General features: G+C 34.8%; 4 protein-coding genes across 6 annotated transcripts; 3 read left to right on the top strand and 1 right to left on the bottom strand.

Annotated features, from left to right (window-relative positions):
- Positions 1-85: 85 nt before the first annotated feature.
- Positions 86-3,543, bottom strand: LOC108822246 (protein DETOXIFICATION 45, chloroplastic). Of its 2 annotated transcripts, XM_018595277.2 has the most exons (14): positions 3,396-3,543; positions 2,883-3,160; positions 2,624-2,766; positions 2,413-2,556; positions 2,175-2,338; positions 1,960-2,095; positions 1,793-1,889; positions 1,614-1,714; positions 1,358-1,521; positions 1,161-1,232; positions 855-971; positions 549-766; positions 409-457; positions 86-289 (listed from the first exon to the last, which is right to left on the bottom strand). In XM_018595277.2, exons 2-14 carry the CDS (start codon positions 3,146-3,148, stop codon positions 278-280), a joined length of 1,683 nt encoding a protein of 560 aa, XP_018450779.1. In that variant the 5' UTR covers positions 3,149-3,160; positions 3,396-3,543; the 3' UTR covers positions 86-277. The 2 variants fall into 2 exon arrangements, with proteins under 2 accessions (XP_018450779.1, XP_018450780.1); XM_018595278.2 differs by lacking the exon at positions 3,396-3,543 and having other exon boundaries at positions 2,867-3,035.
- Positions 3,544-4,856: 1,313 nt separating this feature from the next.
- LOC130498528 (uncharacterized) lies at positions 4,857-6,100 on the top strand. The gene is made up of 2 exons (XM_056991971.1): positions 4,857-5,069; positions 5,972-6,100. The coding sequence occupies exons 1-2, from the start codon at positions 4,875-4,877 to the stop codon at positions 6,083-6,085; spliced, it is 309 nt and encodes a 102-aa protein (XP_056847951.1). The 5' UTR covers positions 4,857-4,874; the 3' UTR covers positions 6,086-6,100.
- Positions 6,101-7,668: 1,568 nt separating this feature from the next.
- On the top strand, positions 7,669-11,609 carry LOC108822121 (uncharacterized). Its single transcript, XM_018595142.2, has 10 exons — positions 7,669-8,101; positions 8,692-8,936; positions 9,196-9,469; positions 9,729-9,843; positions 9,915-10,045; positions 10,330-10,414; positions 10,489-10,600; positions 10,676-10,831; positions 10,899-11,019; positions 11,112-11,609. The coding sequence occupies exons 1-8, from the start codon at positions 7,906-7,908 to the stop codon at positions 10,793-10,795; spliced, it is 1,278 nt and encodes a 425-aa protein (XP_018450644.1). The 5' UTR covers positions 7,669-7,905; the 3' UTR covers positions 10,796-10,831; positions 10,899-11,019; positions 11,112-11,609.
- An 8,965-nt stretch (positions 11,610-20,574) lies between these two features.
- LOC108821736 (serine/threonine-protein kinase STY46) lies at positions 20,575-24,491 on the top strand. Of its 2 annotated transcripts, XM_018594725.2 has the most exons (15): positions 20,575-21,027; positions 21,192-21,306; positions 21,425-21,513; positions 21,607-21,717; positions 21,794-21,848; positions 21,916-22,026; positions 22,213-22,263; positions 22,441-22,622; positions 22,716-22,823; positions 22,906-22,979; positions 23,094-23,269; positions 23,549-23,725; positions 23,800-23,853; positions 23,931-24,065; positions 24,147-24,491. In XM_018594725.2, the coding sequence occupies exons 1-15, from the start codon at positions 20,810-20,812 to the stop codon at positions 24,234-24,236; spliced, it is 1,746 nt and encodes a 581-aa protein (XP_018450227.2). In that variant the 5' UTR covers positions 20,575-20,809; the 3' UTR covers positions 24,237-24,491. The 2 variants fall into 2 exon arrangements, with proteins under 2 accessions (XP_018450227.2, XP_018450228.2); XM_018594726.2 differs by lacking the exon at positions 20,575-21,027 and having other exon boundaries at positions 21,397-21,513.
- The last annotated feature ends 7 nt before the right edge of the window (positions 24,492-24,498 follow it).

The following is a 24,498-nucleotide window of genomic DNA, read 5'->3' on the forward strand; positions in this document are numbered from 1 at the left end:
GCAAATGAACTTGCAGACCGAGTCAAAAAGCACACTAGTGTTGACACATGGCTGAGTAATATGGGGTTGGGTTTTATTTGGCCTATTTTAACCGAAATTTTATAAAAGCTAACATAACACAATACTAGTAATGATTTTACTACAAGGGCGAAATCGAAGAATGAGTGTTGTGTCTAACAAATGAAGCTAATAATGAGACTACAACGTAATTAACATTAAGGGGGGCACGTCTGTAACAAGTTGAACGCGGGGCACGTCTCTCTCTCGCACGCAGCTTTTAAGCAAGACGCTGCCATGTAAACAGGAGACAGAGAGTTACCTTAATGATTGATTAGAAGAAGCTTTGGAGGTAAAATAAAACAAGAAGAAGAAGAAGAAGAAGAAGAAGAAGAAGAAGAACAAAAGTACCTTGTCACTTGTATGCATGAACCACCATGGTCCCTTCTTCCACATTAATCTATTATTCATCAAAACACGCACACTTGAGAGCGCTCTTCTACCCACAAAAATTAAAATCACATGAGACAGAAAGAAAGCTCTTTCTTTACCTGCCGAATCCAGCCACCATCCTAAACCCCATGAACATACTCAGCCCCACCCACACTCCACTTAGCCCCATCCCTGCTGGTGCATACAGCATGAACGCTGATGATATTCCTCCCACCACCATCATCGACCAAGCTGCATACGGGAAGTCCGACATTCCATAGTGCAGTCCATCAAATATAAACGCTAGCGCTGTGATTGGTTGAGTTGCCGCTACAAACTGATTTTTACATGTTTACAAATGAGTACTTTCTCTGAATCAAAAACTCCAATCCACTTAATTTTATGTAAAAAAATACATCACTCACCAATACACCTTTTCTCACAATCTGCAGAACTTCAGGGTCTTTGGAGAACAAACCAGCTATTGAACTGAATGACATCCCCAACACAATAGCCAGCGTAATGCCTGTCACTACTCCTATCTGTACAATTACTAAAACACATTACATCTCTCTCTATATCAATTAGCATCCCCAACAAGATAAACATATTTCCCTCTCAACTATGTACCATGAAGCATTTCTACATATTTGTCCTTTCTCGCCCAACTTCCTCAACATAAACATGATTCATCATTGCAAAATTTAATGGAAAGGGAAGTGAGCTCAGACCTTGAGAACAAATGTTGTAACCTCTTTCACACCTTCAAAGTCTCTTTTGGATGCAGAACTCGCGATTAAGGCCTGAATCAACAGAAGACGAGGATTAATACCATCCCTCACACGTCACAACTCTATCAGTGGATTTTAGTAAACATTTCATACCAAAATTATAGCCAAAATCTCTAGGTATGAAAACCATCTAATACCTGTCCAGATGAAGCTAGTGCATCCGTAAGCATAGATACCGCCAACCAAACTTGCATGCATATCTGATGTGCTGCCATACCAAAAGCTCCTTGGCGAGCCGCCATTGACGTGGCAACAGTCATGGTCATGAGCACTGATAGAGTCCTTCCAAGAACAAATCCCCCTACAAATCAAGTAGAAGGTTTAAGACCTAGATACTTACAAACAGAGGGTACATCCACAAATCCCATAAGTGAGAGACTGTTTCCTGCATACCAGATTTTAGGTAATCGCCAAACTTTAGTGAGCCCATCTTTGGAGGAAGCAGTATAACTCTTTTGTTCAGACGCATAATCATTAATATGGTCACAGTGTACCTGAGAATCAGAGGAGAGTGGTTTAGCAGCATCCTGCAAGGTTAAGAAAAGGAGAAAGCTAGAGAAGAAGAAACATACTGGGATATGACGCTAGAGATTGCTGCCCCAGCTACACCCATCTTGAACTGGTAGATAAACAAAGGGAACAGAAATATAGCCAGAAAATTACCAATACCTGCGTTATGGAAATGAGTGAACCAACAATGGTAATCAAGAAAATAGTTGGGACTTAAAAGAATGCAAACCTAAACAGTAGACTGGAGTTTTAGTATCCTTGAATCCACGGAAAATGCCTTGAAGAGCTAAAGAGACCACATAAGCAGGGGCACCAAGTGCTCTAAGGACAAGAAACTGCCGCGCAGGAATGAACATTTCTGACGTCTGTGACCGAACATGGATTTTATCAGCACAGTTTCCCACCCAATAGTAGATAATAAGCTCAGAATAGGAGCGAACTTACAGATTGAACACCCATTAACCTTAAAAAAGGTCCAGAAGCCAAAGACAGGGCAAGTGCCTCGAAGATGCCAATTCCAATGGCTAACACTAGCGCAGTAGACACTGAAGATAACTGCTTCCTTTCTGGTAAACCTTGAGAAGGGACTCTGTCACTGTGCATATCCTCTGAAAATCCATTCAAGTAGATATAAGGCTGGGAAGCTCTAATTAATTTTTTTTTTAGAAAGAAAGTAATTAACCTTGGGCTAAATCTTGGGCGGCAACCTTAGCGATATCTTCAGCGACGAAAGAAGTGGAAACGCTGAGGAGAGGAATGTTGAAGAGCTTAGATATGGTATTGAAGATGGACATAGAAACGGCAGCCGAGCCCAGCTCTACAGATCCTGTCGAGACAAAAGGATCCTCTCAAAACAAACTCTTCCTTAAAAAGAAAAAAAAAAGAAAACAAACCGAGTCTTCCAATGTAAGCAGTCTCCATGAGCAGCGTCAAAGGATCAATAGCCTGTCCAGCAATGGCAGGAAGAGAGAGCATAACGAGTTCTCTTTTTACATCCACAGGACGTGATTTCCCAGTTTGAACCTCATTCACCTCCCTAGCAAGCAAAGGACAGAGATCAAATGATAGTTACATAGGCAAAAAGTATGATCCTACGTGGCAAAGAGTATAAAAGTAATAAATAAATAAAGTAACACCTCAAGAGAGCCTTACGGGAGTGAGTCATCGTGTTCCTCCAACTCGAAAACACCAATGTCAGGGTTAATCTGGCTCTTCCGGCGAGTCACAAATGGAGGAGACACCGACGAGTGTGGATTGTTGTTGGTGTGATGAATGGAGAGATCATTTATAGTAGTACCAGAGAGAGGTTGAAAGTTTCCTTTTCTTTTCACTTGGGCAAATCTATGAGTTGTTGTAGTCAAGGGCAGCGAAACTTGATTCCCGCCAACTAATCTAGCGCTACTCGCAGTGGATTCCATCTCCCACCAAACCTAAGATTTCAAAAAAACGTCTACATGAGTACTCGCTTCGAGGAGAGTGAAATAACACATAATCGCGAACCTAAAAAATCAGGCTTCTTTCGTGCATAATTGAAAAAAATTGTAAGACTGTGCAACAGAAACGAAACGATGGTGTGAAGTAAACTAGTTTCTTAAAACGATATAAAAAATGAACGCAAGAGGCGGGAGGGAGGTATGAACTCCAGAATCGAAAAAGGGAACTCACGGGAATCGGGTAAGGCTGAGACTGAGACTTTGCGATCGTCGAGAGAGAGAGAGAGAGAAGGAGTTTCAATCAGGGGGTTAACCGTTCCTTCTTTTGCCGGAGCAAAGGCGGTTTCTGTTTTGGTTTATGGGCCTATTTAAACCCCCCCCCCCATTCTACTCTAAAATAAGTACAATATGCCCATTAAGGCCCACTATAACTGGCCCAGTCGGTTACATGCACGGCCATTGACGATGCATTTTGCGGTGGTGGGAGTTACTGAGCGCTGGATTTAAAAAAAGTTCTTTTTTCTTTTATAAAACATGCCAGTCACCTTCTCAGTTGCTGACGTAGGCACGTAGCAATTACATGAACACAGCTTTTGACATTCACACAGTAGATTCGATTGGATTGGATTTTATTGATTGAATAAGTGTTCACTTGGTGTGTCTAATACTAATATAACAACCAGAAGTGTATGCTTAATTAAAGTCTTTTTATGTTTAGACGACATTGTCAACACTTTAAATGTGACCATTAGTATAGTTTTCAATTAAGACTGAATACAAAGTCTATCTTGATTTGAACTGCCTCCACTATTAATCGGTGGCCATCTTATCCAATGTGTAACATCATTTTCTAAGACTTTTATATAACTATCCACACATTGTATACTTGCTTTCCAATAAAAAAGTATCATTACATGCACTTTTTTATTGGACTCGTGGGTTTTCTTAGCTATCATTGCCTATCTGAACTTTTGCAAAGTCAAATTAATATTGGGTAATCAGATTTGTTTAATTTCGTACATATCTTCAATGTTTTTGCTGATTCATTTGTTGATAACGCACTTTTTATTTTTTCTTGAAAATCATAATCAATCGATAGCAACACATTCTTCATAAAATCGTACTATCGATCAAACACAAATACCGATCAGTATATGAAATTTAGTGGATCGAGTGACATGATAAAAATTGGTGATAACAAACAAAACAAACAAAGACTGTTATTATGGGAAAATACACAAAGTAGTAGGCTAGTAATATAAAGTTTATGTTTTTGATTTAGTGCCGTGCTTAGCATAATAGGGGCCATGTATCTTAGCTCAATTACAATTAAAAGAAAAAGAAAAATGTCTTTTAATGTGAAGGACGTCCTTAGTTAAGGAACAAGAGAAACGTCCTTATGGGACAGGTGTCAAACACGAAGTATCATCTCTATCTCTCTCTCTTCCACTGATGAAATCAGTTGGGTTCGATTTCTCTATTGATCTCTCCTCGACGGATTCCACTTCTCCTTCTTGATTTATCTTCTCCTCGACAACTCCACAACTCTGCCTCTGTTACTTGATCTCATCTATCACTCTCATAAGATGGGTCTGTGGGTTTTGTTTGTCGGATCTTGTTCTCTTAACATCTCAACGAGACGTCGAGACCGAAGTCAGAATCATCTCCTCTCCCGAACGCACGACGGAACAGCGATTCGGACTCGGTGACGATGCCAACGTCTTTCATGACGGGCTCGATCGTGGGGAAGAGGTTTTACAAGAAGGTGACGACGAGAGAGGCAGACGATGGGAATGGATGGACTGTGATGCTCGATTACAGAACACTCAAAACTCCTTCGAAGAGACCTCTCAAGCTTCCTTCTTTGGCTCTCGCCAAGGCCATCGCAGCTGACTGGGAGTATCAGGTTTTGTTCGTTTTCAAAGTCCATCTCTTTCGCTTCTGTAAGCAATGTGTCTAGTGCTATGGAGCTAATCGGTGATGGGTTTGCTAGGATTTAGCTTGAATCCTTGCAATTGGATCTGTTCATTGTTGTTTCAACCTAAAGCTGAGATCTTTCTGTCAATGAACAACAAACCAGAGTTTTTAGTGTTTGATCAAAAACGGGTCTGATATAGAATTGAGCTGAAATTACTTGTAGTCTAGAGTTCTTTTAAGTCTCTAATGTTTGATCTGTTTCAGGGTTTTGTGATCTGAGTTCTGTAATAATATGATCAATAGTTTGAAAATTGGATTAGTGGATGTGAACTTGGTTCTTGAGATTTTAAAGCATTAGACCTGGCCTTCTCTGCTCGTTTTCCTCTGTTTTCATTTTCAAATTCGATCTCTTTTGCTTGATAAATTTACTTCTCGAAGCTATGTATCTAATCGATAATGGGTTTAGATAGGAGTTAGGTAGAATCCTTGTAACTGGATCTGTTTATTGTTTATTCAACCTAGACCTGAGATCTTGCTGTTCTTAGTTAGTTTATGTCAATGAACACCCAACCAGAGTTGAATAAACAAAGAACAGATCCATTTTGGAGTCTCTGGTGGTTTGATCAATAATGGGTCTCTTGTTTATACAAAAGTAAAGCTGAGAACTGCTGTTGTTTGTAATCTATTCTTTTTTAGGATCTATGTTTGATTTACTTCTTGGTTTTATGATCTGAGCTCTATATGTGACCAATAGGTTGAAAGTTGGATTAGTGGAAGCGAGTTTGGTTCATGAGATGTTAGACTTGGCCTTTCTCTGCTCATTTTCTTTTGTCATTCTACTTAATGTTTGTGCTGCGACTGACTTGGTATGAATGGAATGATAATGTGTAGCTAGCAGAAGGAATCAGACCATTCACAATGCCGCTGATGAAACTAGCATGTACTGCACTTGAAAGAGTTCCTCTTACACGCCCAAAGATTATTGAGCACAACTGGGAAAACTGATTTTTAGTATCACAACATAAATTTGTCTTAAGGTCTCTTTATTACTTGCCATACAAGTTTGTGCCATGAACTGAACATTTAATTTACTAAGAGACAATTAAAAGTCCTACCAATAATCGATCCTTTTGGAATTTGTCCTTAACTTTGTTTCTTAACACAGAAAATTAATTAAATAATCTAAGGACTCAAAACTAAGGACAATTGATAATGATGCTCTAAGGCAAAATAGCTAATCTTATTTTTAATAATAAAATATCTAGTAATTTTAGTATAATAATAGTATTTTAATATACATTGACATATAAACAACAGTTTATAAATTATTAAAAACTTAGATTGAAAACATTATATATCTTGTTATAAGCTTAATTCTACATAGACAAAGAAGTTTTCAACATTAATAAGAAAACCAGAAGTTAAAGCTCAAAGGAGAATAAAAATTGAAGTTTGATTATTAAAAGAAAGCATATTATCACGTTGTTTATATCATAATCTATAAATCTGGGGCCCCAAAATGAACTAATATGAGAAGGGGCCTGAGGCCAATGCCTCAAAATCAAAAGGGTAGGCACGCCTTATAGTCTCAGTAAATCACGAATTACACCATACGATTACCGCTAAACCTAGAGCTTGAGTTGAAATAGAAGTTGATAGCTTTGTTACATCCACTGGTACTATATTATACTTTTATATGTTTCGCGCTTTGATCAATTTAGTTGCTTATAAAAAACGAGTAGGTTTACAACTCTAGATTGACCTTCATAATTTGATGACTAGATTCAATGAATCTGATCTACACTTTTTGTAAATAATTTGATAAATACATCTTCGTTTTTTTGTATGTACTAGTAAATGGTTCATGTAATTCGAACTAGAAAAATATGGCTCATAACTTATGAATTCATGGCCGAGTATGCGATCTAGAAGGTCCTAAACATGTTTGATAAAAAAAAGTCATAAACACTATAAAATAAGTTTTAGTATAAATTTACATAATTTAAGAATTATATATTTTCTTATATAATGATTCTTAAAATTTGAGATAAAACAAGTGGTTATTTTTCTTTTCTTTTTTTTTGCCCAAGACCGACCATGCTTATGATATACTTTTAAAAGCTATGTATTTATTGTTTCTCTTAGTTTGACCGTTTTCGTTAACATGATCCTTGACCTAAGGTGTGTGTGTGTGTCAGTTGATCATTAGGGTTTATCGTGAAAAAATATAAGTTGTTTAAAGATCCACACCACAGATTGTGCGGTATAAATATGGGATAATTTGGAAAATACTCCATTTATGATTTACAATTTGAAAAATGCTTTTTTTTAAAAAAAAAACTACACTTTTTCTTATGTAATAAGACATTTTTATCCTAATCAAACAAGTATTAAAAGGGGAATAACAAGCCTTGTGAGACTGTCCACGTCGGACATTTAAATTGACCAATAGGATTGAGTTTTTTTCCCACGTCAGATCTCTTGATTTGCAATTAGGCTTCAGATTTTTTGATGGATTGGCTGTCAAATTTCAGTGGCCCAGTAAGCCCATTTACATAACAAAAGCTCCATTGTTTCTATCGCTTCCTCAGACCTCTCTTTTCAATTCCTTCACGACTCTGAACTTCAGACTTTTGCTCTCCCCTTCTCTGTTCCGTTCGAACATCTGATCGACGATCTCATTCATTACAGCCTTCACTCTCATCAACCTTTACTCTCATTTATGGATTCCCTTCGCCTTTCTCCTTTACATTCTTCATATAAAACACATAATCACAGTTTTGTTCCGATTAAACTCGGCTCAGAATTCTCTCAATCATACAGCAATGAGTTCCGACGGCAAATCCATGGTGTCTGGTGCTTTCAAATCGGAGAAACCAAAAGGCGCGGCCGCTGACTCTGCTCCAGAGACGACCAAGCTCAACAGCGCTCCCAATGTCTCTTCTGACCTCTCGATCGGCGTACCCCACTCGAAGAATACCGGTGTCTCGATCGGCCGACCTAAACCGAAGAGAACTACTGGTAATAAGTCCATCTACGCTTGATTAACATAATAAAAAAACGACTTTGTTTGTTTGATTGATTAAAATTGTTTAAAAGTCGAGTTTGTTTCTTTTCCAGTTATATATACTATGGTAGGCCTATGATTTCTCTGACCTTGCTTATTGTAATTTTGTTCTGAACCGACACGGTTTTGTTCTGCCATATATAAATTCCATAAAACATATACAAATTGTGTAAGAATTTCAGCAGAAACTCTGTCTATTGCTTAATCTCTGCAATTTTCATCATGCTAATATAATGCAAAAAAAAAACTATAGTTGACTTTAGTAGCGGTGAGTTATCGAGTTTGTTTCTTTTCCAATTCTTGCAAACTCTATAATGTTATCTATACTGTTCGTCTGATTGCAAGATACAAAATTATAGTTTGACCTTTCTCTTTTAAGACCACGAGATCAAAGATGAGAATTTTTAAAATACTGTCTATTTGATAATAACTCGCAAAATTTATCAAGTTCAAGCTTACTGTTGTAAGACATGTTTACCTCTCACTATTACAACACATGTATACTCCTGATTTCGTTGATGTCGACTCTTTTATTTATCTACAGGGGCGGCCGTTGAGACCGCGAAGTCCACTTTCTCTTCAGGCGTTAAAGGCAAAGGCGCTGTCTCATCTGCCAACAAAGGGAAAGCCATCGTTACCGCCAGCGGCGGAGAAGTGATAACTTTCAGACATGCTAAATACGGACTGCATGAACGCGAAGTAAGGTTCCGGTTGATACACTATTGGGAATCTCGAATAATCAAGACGAAGGTGCTGCTCGGTATCGAAATGCTGCTCATTGATGAAGAGGTATGACCCGAGTTGTCCACTGGTATCATTCTGTTCTTTTTTTTTTCTCGACTGCCCATAGAGCTTAGATCAAGTGGTGTCCAGTCGAGTTGATCCTCCGAGGAGCATCACCGTCTGTCGAGGAGCATCACTGTCTGTCTTATCATTCTGTTCTTTTTAGTTGGTTCATTTCGTTTTAGACATCTTCAACAAGTTTGTCTAATTTTAAGAGATACCATGTCTAGCTTATCTTACTCAGTCTTTTCAATAATGTTCACAGGGAACTGTCATCCAGGACTTCCTCTCAGCTGGGAAGGTAGATACTTATCTGCCACACATGAAGGCTGGTGGCCTTTACAGGCTTCACAACTTCTTCGGGTCTTACAACAAGAAACTCTATCGAGTGGCCGATCCAGACTTCACCATCTCCTTCACATCGACTTCTGTCCTCGCTGCCCTGGATGATGGCTCGCTGTGTATCCCTGAGGACCGTTTCCGATTCCACGGATATGCAGAGTTCGAGGCTGCCTGCGACCTGAAAGGGGATCTTTATGGTAAGTTCCCTCACTTCAGTTTCTGAACATTAGTTGTTCTTTCATATCGAGCAAAACTATTTTCTTCTTTCCCATATATATGCCGAGTCTGTGTAGTGTACTGGTAAAACCAAACTTAGGTGATGTGCTTCATTCGATCTAATATATTCATAACCATTTGGCTAGGATGATGTTCTGTTCCATTGTTAAATGTGTTTTGTTTACTACGATGAGTTCATTGCTGGTTTAATACCACATCAAGTTTTGTTGTCTTTTTCAGATTGTATTGGGCATATCAAACTTGTGAATGGCCAGGTCCTAGGCAACAGCCTCGGGATAAATGTAAACGAGATAGCTTCTACCCGCCAAGTTCAGCTTCATGTTCAAACACATGAGTAGGTTACACCATAAATTCTTTTACATACCTATTTTGTCACTCTTACCACACGAATATTTGATGCTGCAGTGGTCCGGTGATGAAGCTGCACCTATGGGACGAGGCTGCCCTACGCTTTGGGGAGAAATTTAAAGCATCTGGAGGAGCTGCAAGAGTGGTTTTAGTTACCACTTTAAACCCGAAACGGTTTGGATTTGGAGGTTCGTAGTATTGCCTTTTCATATCGCTTGAGAAAATAGTTATTCTGGTCAATGATATCTTAGCTTTGCATGATAGAACTATATTGGTTTGGCTTATGCGCTTATTAGATGTGCGACAGTGGAATAGTCTGTGAGGCATTACGTGCTGAGTAAACTCAGTATGTTCTGAAATGACAAATATTAGAGATGTACACAACTATATATCTAATATTACATTATAGTTTTGCCTCCCTAATTTTACATTATAGTTTGGCCTCTCTCTAAAACAATCGTGTCTGTTACAGGTGGTGCACTAGGTCTCTCTTCTATGACGTCATCCCGTGTATTCCTTGACGAGGATGTTCAGGCAACCCGTGATTATCTCTCTTGGTAAGCCTGTCCGTAGTAAAATATAGTTTGTTCGTAGTCCATGATTGTAACTGATTTCTTGACTTTGACCTCAGGTTGAACTCAAACTTAGCTGTGGCTAACCGAGTTGATGCTGCCGTTGTTACTAAGCCTGAGTCAGTGACCATAGGCGAGCTCTTCTCTTACATGAAGCATGCTGATGCAAAGGTCGTTCTCAGCCAAAAGAAAATACATATTTTTTAAAGTCTTGATTTCTCAGATACATTTAAAAATATTTTGCAGGCTGCTTGGTTTGAGTGCGTAGCAACCATTGGCGATATTGTGCATGGTTCAGCATGGTATTACATAGGGTGTGGTGTATGCCACACTAAGGCCATCAAAGGTGCTACCACACATGTGTAAAAAATGTGGGAAAAGTGATATTGTTGGTGTTGCACAGTAAGTTCATCAGTTTATCAATACTAATACTTTCAATATATTCATTACTAATTTGTTCCTGACCCAGGTACCTAGCCAAGATATCTGTGTATGACAATGCCGACCAGGCATTCTTTGTGCTGCTTGGGAATGCTGGGCAAGAGCTGACTGGAAAAAAAGCTTCTGAGTTGGTTGAGAGTTATTTCGAGGTACTTACAAACCTTATTGTCTTGCTTATTTAAATTCGTGTTCCCTGATATATTTATAAATGTATAGTGACAAATTTTAAAATGAATATTAGGCCAATGAGAGTGTCGGATCTACTGACTTGGTCCCGGTTCCTCAAGCTCTAATTAGTACCATAGGACAGTCTCGCAAGTTCATAGTGAAGATATCAGAGCACAACTTGGCTGGCAAGACACAAGCGTTGACTGTGACAAAGGTGCTTCCTATAGCAGATCCAGAGGATGAAAGTGATTTAGCAGAAATTGAGGCTCTACCAGATGCAAATGAATCGTTGCAGAAGGGAGGTACTGAGAGTGGTCCATCTGGAGGGTATGAAGAGTCTGATGGTGAGAGGGTGAAAAGGTCTGGTGATGTAGTTGATGTGGAAGAGCCCAAGAGGGCCAAATGTGGCTAAGATGTAAACGGTGGTTTTGTGGTTACTAAAACTCTATGCTCTGTTTTTTACATTTTCAGACATCAACTTTGCACCCTTGGAGTGTTTTCTTTTAATCTCTGGTTGTCAAACTCTCTGTTTAATGGTTTTTTAATCCAATGTCGACGTTTTATTATCTTATTATCATTGTTTCTCATTCTTCTCTTGCTTTATTGTTTACTTGCAATGCTATATTAAATGGAAACTGTTATAATTATTCTTCAATGAAAGCACTTCTTGCTTCTTATTAGCCTATAAGGAGTGTTATGCTAATTATGATGCTCTATAATTAATTTCTTCTTATATTTTATACGTTGTTTTCAGTTTTCATCTTAAACAAAAAAATATAGATTTTGACATGTAGAGGAAATAATTAGTCGAGATAGCACTCCTCCACCAAAAAATATTGTGATTAGAAATAACACACGAAATGCGGCATTTAGTTTCTCCTATTCAAGACTTCCTCATTAATCAATTCCAATTTTGAGGACTGTTTTAAAGATGAAACTGTACACACGAGAAGATAACGCTGTATGCATCAAACAATAAAAATAAAAATAAAAATAAAAATTTAAAGAGTGATAACAACCTTTTCATTAACTCTGGCTAATAAAAACAACCATGTAACTTACAAATTTCACGGAAAACTGAAAATCTATTAATCTGACCTCAGCTATTAGTACTATATAAGGATGATTAGTCCTTTTTACCTATACAGGGTTCTTGATTTAGTTCAACATCATGAACAACCAACCACATATTTCTTACTCCTTCTCCTCTGAGACAGAGCCTGCGATCGGAGATCCGGATAGAAAGCTTCGCATTAAGATTCATAGAAAAAACACCAATCAAACAGAGATAAATTTTTCCATAACATTCTCGACAACCGCTACTGGTCATATAACTTATGAGACAATTGATCTTATGGAACACATGTTCAGCTTCCATGATATCTTCTTCCCAGTTACCGACAATATCATTGGATATACCAGTCAGAAGTTCGCTGCTATGATCCCATTATTACATGATTATGCAGGTATACAAACCTCAAATTATTATATTTTTGGTTTGCTTATAATAACGTAGACACTTATAGATATATAATTGTGTTTATGTAAGAAATTTAGAAGTCAATGTTTTATATTAGTCTGTTAGCACGATTCTTATTTAGGTTGTTTTCCAAGACGATTAGTTTTTATTTCTATACGAATTATTGTTATCGGCTTATCATGTTTGATTCTTAAATCTAGGCTACACATGTCCGCGCTGTTCTATCCATACGAGATTTTAACCCTAACGCGACCAACAGGATAGACCTCGAGGAAGCTTTGATGGACCTAGGATCATCAATGAGAGACCCCATTCCGGATGATGCTGGAAAAGTGTGTTCCATCTGTCATGACAGCATCAATGGGACGGGGGTTGTAAACTCACTGAGGTGCAACCACATATATCATCATCTATGCATCGTCGGGTGGTTTCACAATAACCTAAGTTGTCCCACATGCCGTGACATAGTTTTCTAAGCTAAAGTTTTCCTCCTTAATATAATTGAATATTATGTTATCATACCTCCTTCGGAAAAAAATATACTTTCTACTATTGCCAGTTACGTTTGATTTATCAAATTCTATTTTTAATACATTTATGATCCAGAAAATATATATTTCTAAAAAACAAAAAAAAACAAGAAAATAATCTATAACACTACTAAAAGGTAAATATCAAGCTCTATGGGACTGCCCACGTGTGCAAAAAAAATTACCCAATCAGCTTATTTTATTTCTCCACGTCAGAAGGGCTTCAATATCTGGGCTTCGGGTTTATGTATTATTTAGACTATGGACTTTATTTGTATTTCAATTGCATGTGGACTTCATTTTTCATTATTCTTTTTTTTTAATTTTCTGAAATCTAAAAAACAAAAAGAATCGACGACCGTGGATCTTCCCCTCTCCCCCTTCATCTTCTCCGCTTGAGACTGAGCTCTGATCGATCCACTTCTACACAAACGAAACACCTCTTTTATTTCATCAATAAATTGCCTCTAGAATAGGAATTGTTCGCATTTGTATGTTGTTCTAATTAAAAAAATCTGTGTGTCTATATTTATGTTCATATATTTATGTGTGTACTTTACCCGACTGATTTTGGTTGTGTGTAGAGTCAGAATGTTGTTAAACTTTATAATTTGTTAAGTATTCTAATAACATAAAATATATTGTTCAAAAACCAAAGAAAAGCTTTAAATAATTTATAATTACTTATGGATACAAAAAAAAATTCCATGTAAAATTAGTTTTTTCTCTTGATTCATCCATAAAAAATTAGTTAAACTGACAAAAATTTATATTTTCACCATTTTTTCATCGTAAACCATAAACATCGAACATTTTCCGCGCGTAGCGCGGACATCGCATCTAGTTTTGTTTAAAAATTAAAACCTCTAGTAATTAATATAGTACTTTGATTATTATCGTATAAATTGATATTTTCGGTAATTTTTTACGTTATTTTGTTGAAAAGATTTTTGTGATCTTTGTTAAAATTTTTATTGCTGAAATTGTTAGTATTGGTGTCTTCGCAGACGAACAGAAAAATAGATCTAATCACTTTGATTTAGTTCATCCTTTTTCACTTCATAACAAAAAAACAATTCAAACATTTTAAGAATGAGAAAAAACACCAAATCCGTATGTTTTTCAGGATCTCAAAGAACGATCAAAGGAAGAGACACTAACACACTATTTGATTCTCAAAAAATTATCTGGATTGACTTTTTGTTAACTAAAAGAACATCAATTTGGCTGGATTGTTTCATGTGTTTATGTCGTATATGAAAACTAGAAAAAAAGTTCTCACGTTAGAATAGAAGATCATTAAGTTATTTAGTAAATTCGATAATTCTTTTCTATGGATAAAGATGTGGTTTAGGAAGAAGTCCGTGAACCAACTTTTATGTTGTGTTAAGAGTATTAAAATAAGTAAATCTGTTTTATTTTTTAAAACATATTTCTATTTCAATTAAAATATCAAATTAAATATTAGATAATATAGACATTAAATTTGGTCAATTTAGTAATTTCACTTATGAATAAGTGTAGTTTAAAAATAAAATAAAAAATTGTGTATTTTTCAAAATATAATCTCATGTAAAGGTATTTCTCCAAATTTTCTCTAAATATTATGTATACAAACATTTTAACATATTATTATTTACTTTGTATTCATTTACTTATTACGAAATACTAAATTTATTTAATAATTGAAAAGCAAATAAGAAACTGGAGTTAGCATATAAATCAAAGTAAATAAATCAAAACAATTATTTTATTTATTTTATATGATATATAAAATTTAAGTGATATTAAAATAGATATATAGTATATTCTAATATGAATATTTAATGGGACCCATATTTAATTGAAGATTCCTAGTTCTACTCATATGATTTTATTAATATTTGTATATTTTCTATAACAAAAAAAATTAAACTATTAATCACAAGATTTTCAATATGAGATTTTTAATATTATTAGTAATTTATAACCATTTTTAAAAATCAATGCAAATTTCAAATAACTCAATTATGTATTTCTATATGGTTTATAGCTTAATTAAAATAATATTAAATGTATAAATATATATTTAATCTGAATATCTATTAAATGATACTCATATTCATATTCATATGATTTTATGATTATTTGTATCTTTTTTATAATAAAAATTAAATAATTGTTCACAATTTTTTTAGTGTAACACTTTTAACCATTTTAGTAATTTATAATCGTTTTTAAAAATTAAAAATATAATATATAATAAAACAAAAATGTTGGATGATATAAAAATTATTATCAAATTTTATCATTCAAAATCATTAATTATTGTATATATGTTAATCATGTTAAATAATTTTGGAGATTTTATTAAAAATACTGAAGAATATTCATTTATACACTACTAATCAATTTAATAATTAATTTAATAGAAATATAATATATATGTAGATAGACCAATCTGTTTTTTAAGAATTCCAAAACCAATCTTAATGATCCTCAAAGGTTATAATAATCCTTGATTAATATATACGAGATTTGGCGATAATATTTTCTAAGGGAACTGACGTTGTGTTTAGTGGCTGAATCTTTAATATATCCTCCTGGAACCGTTTTTGATCAGTGAATATATAAAATAAATATACACATGTATCCCATATTTTGTTGCTTGTGATAACATAAATATATATAAAAATTTGGCATGCACGATGCAACCATGGTATATCCCATTATTATTTAGTCGGAATAACACAAAAACTCAGGATATAGTAGTATACAAGAACAACGGGCTGATGTCTCACCCCCTCAGGTATTTAATTAGAAATAATGTTATTAAAATAATGTTATTTTTACCAAGTGACTAGAGTGCTGGTTTACCTTAACATTCGTGTACATAAACTTAAGAGAAAAAAGTATAAGGGTCAATGTGATTCATGATCCAGAGTTTGTATAAATTTTTGATTTGAATAAATTTAACATTTGTTCAAAAATAAAAATGAAAAAGAAAGAAAAAAGAAGTGGTTCTCAGCCAAAACAGATGGTGGACAGAAACTTCAGAACGGCGACATGTCGCGGCTTCGCTGGTTGTCCAGCTAAAAAGACGTGACCTTTGGTGAGCGTAAAGGGGCAATATCCACGTGGGATGTAATGCAGCCATGTGATGCCACATCATCGACATTAGGACCCTACCGAACAACCAATTAAATAGAATTTGATTAATCATTTACTAATTCTGATTAACCGAATCAAAGTGGTTTATTCTTTTCCTGGCTGCCGCATCTTTACTCTCTCTTGGTCAACTCCTTCCTTCCCTGCTGATCATCAGCAAATTCAGCATGGACTAATTTTAACTCAAACTTCATTTCACAATATTTGATTTTCATTTAATTAGTAACTAGTATAAGATATGTGTCTTGCGCAGTGTGAATTTATATAAAAATTATTTGAGAAATATTATATAAAAAATAAAATTTATATTCTTGATCGAATTAATATTTTGACCTTTAAACAATTAATTTTTTTAATTACATAATTTGTTTGCTGATAAGCTGATCTCATTTTTAAAAATATTTTAGGTCAAAAAATCACTTATTGCATAAGAACCTAACGTTTAAGCCGAAAAATCTGAAGCCTACTATTTGGTTACAATGAAACTATGTTAGTTCAGTTTTATATCATGATTTAGCAATTTAAAAGTTAATTATGGTTTTAAAAAATTTACAGTCACATGTCAATCTTATCTATCTTCAATATTTTTTCTCTCTTTATGTCGGTTTTTTCATTTTTTGTTATTTCTCGATATAAATATTGATTTTGGAACATATTCTCATGTTGTTCTTTTGTTTTGACCTGAAATTTAGAAATGTTTAAGATTTAAATTTATTAAAGAAATACATACTTAGGTTAAGATCTTCATCTTGTGCAGAATAAATATTTTATATTTATTAATTATTTTATATTTTTCTGTATATTATGAAATAATAAAATAATAAATGTATATTAAATAACTAAAAAATCAGTTACTATTATGTAAATTGGTGTATGCATTTAAATTAAACGATCATTATTGTTTGTTCGCAATAATTTTAAGGTAAATATATTAAAAAAATCACTATTATCTATGTATATTTAAATTTAAATGATATTAAAATAGATATATAGTATACTTTAAAATAGATGTTTATTAAAAGAGGGATCTACTCATATGATTTTGTGATTATTTGCATATTTTGTAACAAAATTTTATACCAACAAATTGCTTTTTAATATGGAATGTTTAGTGGTTTCAATAATTTATAATTATTTAAAGGAATGAAGATTTCAATATATCGTCAATGCAAATATCAAAATATAGTATGTATTTTCATATGATGTATAGTTTAATCTAAACAATATATATATTAACATAAATACCTATTAAAATAAAATTATTTATTCATATGGTTTATAATCATTGTATTTTATTCCATAAAAAAATTAAACCTTAATCACAAAAATTATGTGAGACTTTTAACAGTTTTAGTAATTGATACTTGTTTTGAAAAATTCAAAATACAACATATACAGAAAATCTAAAATTTTATATATGACTAATGTAATTGTGTAATTTATTTTGATAATAAAGAATTGAACAAAAATGAGAGAAAGTATACGGATTGTTAGCAAATATTTATTATTTAAAATCATAATTTTCATATATATATATTAATCAATTAGGTAGTTTCATAGGTTTTATTTAATAAAAAAATATAAAATAAATTTTTAATTTGATAAATGAATGGTTTATAATGGACATAATATATATAGTATAACATTTTCTAACAATTTAATTTTGGACTAATAAAATTCTCAATTGATTTTTAAGCCGTCACATAAGCAAAAATACCATTTCAATTATGTGACAATTCAACATGACATTTTTTAATTTATACAAACTATATGTTATAATTTTATGAAAAAAAAAGAATGAAAATGTATATCTTTGATCACTGCCTTTTTGACCAAAGCCATTTACGACTGCTTAATAATCGTGATGTGTGGGTGTTTATTCATTAAAAAGACTATAAATGTAACTGTAAGTGTTGCATGCATCTCCATCTCCTATATATAATTTGAGAAGCATTGAGAATGACTCTTTTTTACGTGTCGTTTCCACAGTGATTCTCAGTAAAATGCTAACGTGTCGTCTCGAGAATGAATTGCATTTAATTCGGCATTTAATTTCCATTTAATTTGGCATTAAATTCGGTATTTAATTCGGTAATCACTAAACATAAAATCGTAAAGGCTTCGGGGTGGGCTTCAAATACTCATTCGGGTTTTGGGTTTTTGGGTTCAAAAATTTCAGCTCTACTCGGCTATTTCTATATTTCGGTTTGGATCTTTGCGGGTTTGGTTCGGGTTCGGATAACTCATTTAAATAATTTTAAAAATTTTAAAATTCATTATATACTTAAAGTATCTCAAAATATAGACAAAATATATATTACATGTACTTTTGGAAAATCTGTAGAAAAAATCATTTTAAACATACTTTTGACTATTTTATATATACTTTCAAGTATTTTTGACAGAATATATAATATGTTTTTTTAGTATATACCATACAAACCGAATGTGATTTTATAAAAAACCACGAGATTTGGATATGGTTTGATTTATAACCGATTAAACTGAATAAAACTGATTAAAAGTAGAAACATGTAAATATGTATATATTTATAACGACACATGAATATCTATTTGTTATATAAGTTGAAATATAATTATAATTTGTAAATCACTTGAACTATAATTAAGTAACAACTCACTGCATCTGAGGCTTCTTATTTTTAATGTGTTATGTTTTGATTTTTTCTCTATATATTAACATTGAATAAATTTAAATAAAGATTATAAATTTGATAAACAACAATTAATTGAATTCTTTACAGCTTTTTTATCTTTAAATAAACAGAATTGTGTTCAATCGAAGACATAGATGAACACTAAATATGGAAGAATAGAAAAACATTTCTTTCGTACTTCTGTTTATTTTTTTTTCTTATTTCCAAAATTTAGAGCTTTTATATTAATTCTAAATTTGATTATTCAAACTAAATAATTATGTTTTTAGGCATAAACCGAATAAACCGAAAACGACGGTATATAAATCGAACCAAACGAAGTAAATATGGATTTAGCCTATTAGTTATATTTTACTAACCGAAATATCAAAAACCGAAAAACCAAACCGAACCAAAATCAAACCGGTATGAACATCCGTAATCCAAATAAAAACGAACTATTGTTTCATTCTCTAAAACATAATAAAAATAATAACTTCACTCCGCTAAAGGCGCGGATCTTATCCTAGTTGTGCATTAATTTATACATACTAGTATGAATGCTTTTTTTGTCAACACAAAATGCGTCTTTACGTATAGCTTTCGAATATACTTCAAATTAATTATCTGTAGAAAATAAGGAATCCATTTTTGTTAGACCACAAATATATATATTTTAAGGGCTTTTGAGCACACCACGTACTACTCCATATTAGGTTAGGTTTATATAACTGATCTGAGTATACAATTTTTGATCACCAGTATATATATAAAGGTCACATGCAGCAGTAACGACATAAATGCTATACATATTAAATTATTAATTCCCGTATGTCGATATTTACGCCTGTACATTTGCTTAATCATCCAACTAATCACATGTGTTTATCAATAGATGGTGTTTCCAATTCCATGCATATATATATGCCTTACTAATCAAATGAATGATGCATTGGAATATCTCTCACAGCTTGATGAATGAAAATAGTTAGGCTTTAATTAGGTTAGGGAGAAGCTACATAACTGACGATGTTGGTCAAGAGAACATTAATGTCTCCAAACACAAGGGACTACGGGAGTCACATGTGAGTGAGACGTGAATATGTTTGGGCCCTATTTATCTTTGATATGTGGGTGTCAGTTTTTACGTGTCGAAATACAGCATTTCCAGGGAAATATAACATTATCCCGGACAAGAAAAGACGATAAATGAACGAAAATACGACAAGTCGATTATATAATATGACGTCCTCCATCTATACATAAGCCACATACGTAACTATTGGTTATATTATGTACTGGAATGGAGAAATCGAAGGGTGTTTTTATTCGATTAAAGAAAGTAAGGGGGTAAAAAACGGAGAAATAAGAAAAAATAAGGAGACATAACATAAAAAAAACTGTAAGTAGGTGGGAAGAACCTGATCCGGATAAGTGTGGGGGCTCATGTGGAATATGCCAATGGGAGGGGGGAGGGGAGTGGGGTCACAGAAAAGGGGAGTAATCAGGGGGACAAATGGAGATCTCTTACTTAATTTACTCGTCGTGACTTGGTAATTATGAAAAAGGAGAAAAAATATCATTAATACCCCTCAGTTATTAAAATTAGATTAGCATCGCCACGGCGGCATGAGTCATCCGCTTGAACAGTACGGTGTCGTTTTATACACCCCCCGACCAAAAAGCAAAGGAACACACAATTGAAGAAGAAGAAGAAGAAGATAATAAAACGTTTAAAAAAAACTCTCATAATAAGAACTCCTCAATTCTGATCGTCTCTCTCTCTCTCTCTCTCTCTCTCTCTCTCTCTCTCTCTCTCCTTTCTTCTTTACAATTTGAATATTTTTAAGAGATCCTCACATCTTCATCTTCCTCCCCCAAGTGTTAGATCAAATTCAAACTTTCCTTTCTCCTGTTGGAACCACTTTTATTTCCTCTTCCGTCGTCGTCGTCGTCAATGGTGGAGATGGAGGACAACAACGAGGAGAGTTGCGGGAGTAGAGTGATCAGCGATATCTTGCCGACGTCTCAGGCAGCCATAGACCGTCGAGAGCGGATGAAAATGGAGGTTTTCGATGAGGTTATCAGCCGTCTCCGTCAATCTGACGACATAGACGCCGATCTCCCTGGTTTCGTTGACGACCTCTGGGCTCACTTCAATCGTCTCCCCGCTCGGTAACTTTTTATTTTCCTTTTTGCATTGTTTTTTTTATTTATTTTTGTAACGGTTCATTATACATTGTTATGATCTGCTTCTGCATGTATGTGATGTGCCCCGAGTTAATTAGGTATTAGATTTGTGTTGGAGGCTCATTATTCGTATTTTATTATTTTTTTAGGTATGCTTTGGATGTGAATGTAGAGAGGGCTGAAGACGTTCTCATGCACCAGAGATTGCTTCATTCTGCTCTAGATCCACACAACCGGCCTGTTATCCAAGTTCGTCTCGTCCAGGTGAGTTTTTATTAAATCATTTACTTTTTTAACTTTTTGCTCTCTCTCCCCTTCTCCCTTTGTTACCTCTTCCTAATTAATTGCTCACAGGATGTTTGGTGACTCATCTTTTCTTAAGGTTCAACCTCCGGGGATCTCAGCTGCTGACTCCACTACCTTGGACTCTCTTACCAATGAGCCTGATCAACAAACTTCCACCAGAAAAAGGTTTGCTGTTGATCACATAACTCGACTCTTGTTAGTTCGACCTCTGATTTTTTTTTTTTTAAATTTCGTATTCGGCGTTGTTGTTTGTTCCAGCATTCATCCGCCGCCTGCCTTTGGTTCATCTCCCAATCTCGAAGCACTTGCACTTGTGGCGACTATATCCCATGACGAGGAGGGAGACAACTCTGTGCCTAACAATTCACGGTATCTACTTGTTCGATCGTACGGAAATGCAATATATAGCGGAAGTTTTAAAATACATATGTTAACTGAGATGCAGGCCCTTGCATGAGATAACCTTTTCCACAGTAGACAAGCCTAAACTCCTTTTTCAGGTATATATATGATCATCTGTGATTGTGATCATTTTGATTCGTTACTAATCCAGCGTAAATGATGCAGTTAACCGCATTGCTTGCTGAGCTTGGACTTAACATTCAAGAGGCCCATGCTTTTTCTACAACTGATGGCTACTCTCTAGATGTCTTTGTTGTTGATGGTTGGCCTTACGAGGTACTCTCTTTTTTTTGTTCTTTTTGTTGTTGTATTTGTTCCCCTTTTTCCTTCCTTTTGCAAAGATAGTGTACTATATATATGTTCTATAGGAACATAAGTTTGTTGGCATGTTCGTTCTTTATTAAGAGAAAGGTTCCTAGTTAATAACCGTTGCTGGTATGCTACATTTTGATAAATATACAGGAAGTAGACAGACTTAGAATAGCATTGGAGAAAGAAGCAGCAAAAATCGAGGTACTTGTTATACGTTGCCACTTTAACTACTTTCGTGCAGAATGTAAATTGGTGATGACTATACTTGATTTTGAACAAAATGGAGATTTGTGTGTTTATATGGAGTCTTGCACGTTTTCTTAGTGACATGTCATGTTTTGTTCTAAGTTACTAATAAAAATTTTCACTACGCCTCAGTTGCAGGACCAAAGCTGGCCTATGCAGCAATCCTTCTCTCCTGAAAAGGAAAATGCGCAAACAGGTGTCAGGACGGCGAAAGATCATGTGTCAATACCCACTGATGGAACTGATGTTTGGGAAATCAACCTTCAACACTTGAAGTTCGGGCATAAAATAGCATCTGGTTCTTATGGAGATTTGTAAGTTAATTCTAGCTATCAAATGTTATGTCATTTCAGATGCTTAGGAATTAATCTCTCCCCCTCTTTCTCTTTACCTTTTGTATTATTCAGGTATAAAGGTACATATTGTAGCCAGGAAGTCGCTATCAAAGTCCTCAAGCCAGAGCGTCTAGATTCTGAGCTAGAGAAAGAGTTTGCCCAAGAAGTCTTTATTATGAGGTTTGTGTGCCTTCCCTTATGTACAGATGAACAATAGCATCTCAGACTCGTATGATATCATTCGAAATCTTTCCGTTTCCAGGAAAGTGCGACACAAGAACGTCGTTCAGTTCATTGGTGCTTGCACTAAGCCACCACATCTGTGTATTGTTACAGGTATGTTGCACTGACCATATTTATGCGAATTATTATGCTTTAATTCTTTAATGTTCTAGGCTTATTTTGTTATAATTCTTTTTGTTCCCCTATATGTCTTTGTCTATTTAATAGAATTCATGCCGGGGGGAAGTGTATATGACTATCTACACAAGCAAAAGGGCGTCTTTAAGCTTCCAGCTCTGTTAAAAGTAGCTATAGATATCTGCAAAGGGATGAACTACTTGCACCAAAATAATATAATTCACAGAGATTTAAAGGCTGCCAACCTTTTAATGGACGAGCATGAGGTAATATTCTCAACCTATTGTTTTTTTTCGTGCTTCCCCCTCTTTGCACGCTTATATGGAGTAAGCTTGGTAGTGTGAATGTATGAATTGGCATTTGGGTCGAGCTTGGGTGAAACGCTACATAATCTGGGCTGCATCATATATGCTATATATCATTGTGTTGTATAGAATGCTTGTCATCATAGTCTTTTTTTCATTCGCTCAGTGTACGTACATTACCTGCACAAGTTGCGGATTCATAGTGGTGTGGGGATCTCATTTTTATTTGATATACTACAGGTAGTTAAGGTTGCTGACTTTGGAGTGGCTAGAGTAAAAGCACAAACAGGAGTGATGACGGCTGAAACAGGAACATATCGCTGGATGGCTCCGGAGGTGATAGAACACAAGCCATATGATCACAAGGCAGACGTTTTCAGCTACGGGATTGTGCTATGGGAGCTGTTGACTGGCAAGGTACTTATACAAGTATTTTCTCATCTGAAAATTAAAGTATCATCTCACTGTTAGGCTAACTAAGTCGATGTCAGATTCCATATGAATACATGACGCCATTGCAGGCAGCAGTAGGGGTGGTTCAGAAGGTAAATCGTTTTTTTTTTTGTGTATAGTGAATTCCTTGCTTGTAAAAGCTAAAACGTAGTTGTGGGGGGTGGTTCAGGGACTACGGCCTACAATCGCTAAGAAGACGCATCCGAAAATGAGAGAGCTGATGGAGAGATTGTGGGAGAAGGATCCAACGCTGAGACCAGACTTCTCAGAGATAATAGATCAGCTACAAGAGATATCCAAGGAAGTAAGTAAATAGAGAGAGAAAGAAATGTAGGGGGAGAGTAATAATATAAGAAAATTGAATGTGTGTGTTGTGTTGTGGTAGGTAGAAGACGAGGAGGAGGAGAAGAAAAGATCACCAACGGGAGGAGGAGGTATCTTTGCGGCTCTCAGGAGAACTGCAACACATCACTAAATACATTGCATTGATCCCACCCACCCAGTACTTGCTTCCAGAAAAGATTGATTTGCAGAGTTTTTGTGTTGCTTACCTGCTGTTATTCAATTGATTTTGTTTCCTTTCTGTAAGTTATAATACCCCACACACCACACACACACACACTCATTGTCCATTTCATCCAACATTTCAAGTTGTTGATGAAAGAAAACTTCATGTACAAGTAAAACTGCAGTGGTTAGAAAAATAAACTCTTAAGCTTTTTTTGGTTGATTGAAAG

Source organism: Raphanus sativus, chromosome 8, assembly GCF_000801105.2.
Source record: "Raphanus sativus cultivar WK10039 chromosome 8, ASM80110v3, whole genome shotgun sequence".
NCBI classification, from domain to species: Eukaryota; Viridiplantae; Streptophyta; class Magnoliopsida; order Brassicales; family Brassicaceae; genus Raphanus; species Raphanus sativus.

What these genes read in the sequence shown, in the direction of transcription:
- LOC108822246 (XM_018595277.2), bottom strand. Translation starts at nt 3,148, where the DNA reads ATGGAATCCACTGCGAGTAGCGCTAGATTAGTTGGCGGGAATCAAGTT. An exon ending in CGCCCAAGATTTAGCCCAAG is followed by an intron (nt 2,339 to 2,412) that starts GTTAATTACTTT and finishes ATGGATTTTCAG; the next exon opens with AGGATATGCACAGTGACAGA. An exon ending in AACTCCAGTCTACTGTTTAG is followed by an intron (nt 1,890 to 1,959) that starts GTTTGCATTCTT and finishes TCCATAACGCAG; the next exon opens with GTATTGGTAATTTTCTGGCT.
- LOC130498528 (XM_056991971.1), top strand. Translation starts at nt 4,875, where the DNA reads ATGCCAACGTCTTTCATGACGGGCTCGATCGTGGGGAAGAGGTTTTAC. An exon ending in CAGCTGACTGGGAGTATCAG is followed by an intron (nt 5,070 to 5,971) that starts GTTTTGTTCGTT and finishes GATAATGTGTAG; the next exon opens with CTAGCAGAAGGAATCAGACC.
- LOC108822121 (XM_018595142.2), top strand. Translation starts at nt 7,906, where the DNA reads ATGAGTTCCGACGGCAAATCCATGGTGTCTGGTGCTTTCAAATCGGAG. An exon ending in CCTGAAAGGGGATCTTTATG is followed by an intron (nt 9,470 to 9,728) that starts GTAAGTTCCCTC and finishes TGTCTTTTTCAG; the next exon opens with ATTGTATTGGGCATATCAAA. An exon ending in TGAAGCATGCTGATGCAAAG is followed by an intron (nt 10,601 to 10,675) that starts GTCGTTCTCAGC and finishes AATATTTTGCAG; the next exon opens with GCTGCTTGGTTTGAGTGCGT.
- LOC108821736 (XM_018594725.2), top strand. Translation starts at nt 20,810, where the DNA reads ATGGTGGAGATGGAGGACAACAACGAGGAGAGTTGCGGGAGTAGAGTG. An exon ending in CAAACTTCCACCAGAAAAAG is followed by an intron (nt 21,514 to 21,606) that starts GTTTGCTGTTGA and finishes TGTTTGTTCCAG; the next exon opens with CATTCATCCGCCGCCTGCCT. An exon ending in ACATCTGTGTATTGTTACAG is followed by an intron (nt 22,980 to 23,093) that starts GTATGTTGCACT and finishes TCTATTTAATAG; the next exon opens with AATTCATGCCGGGGGGAAGT.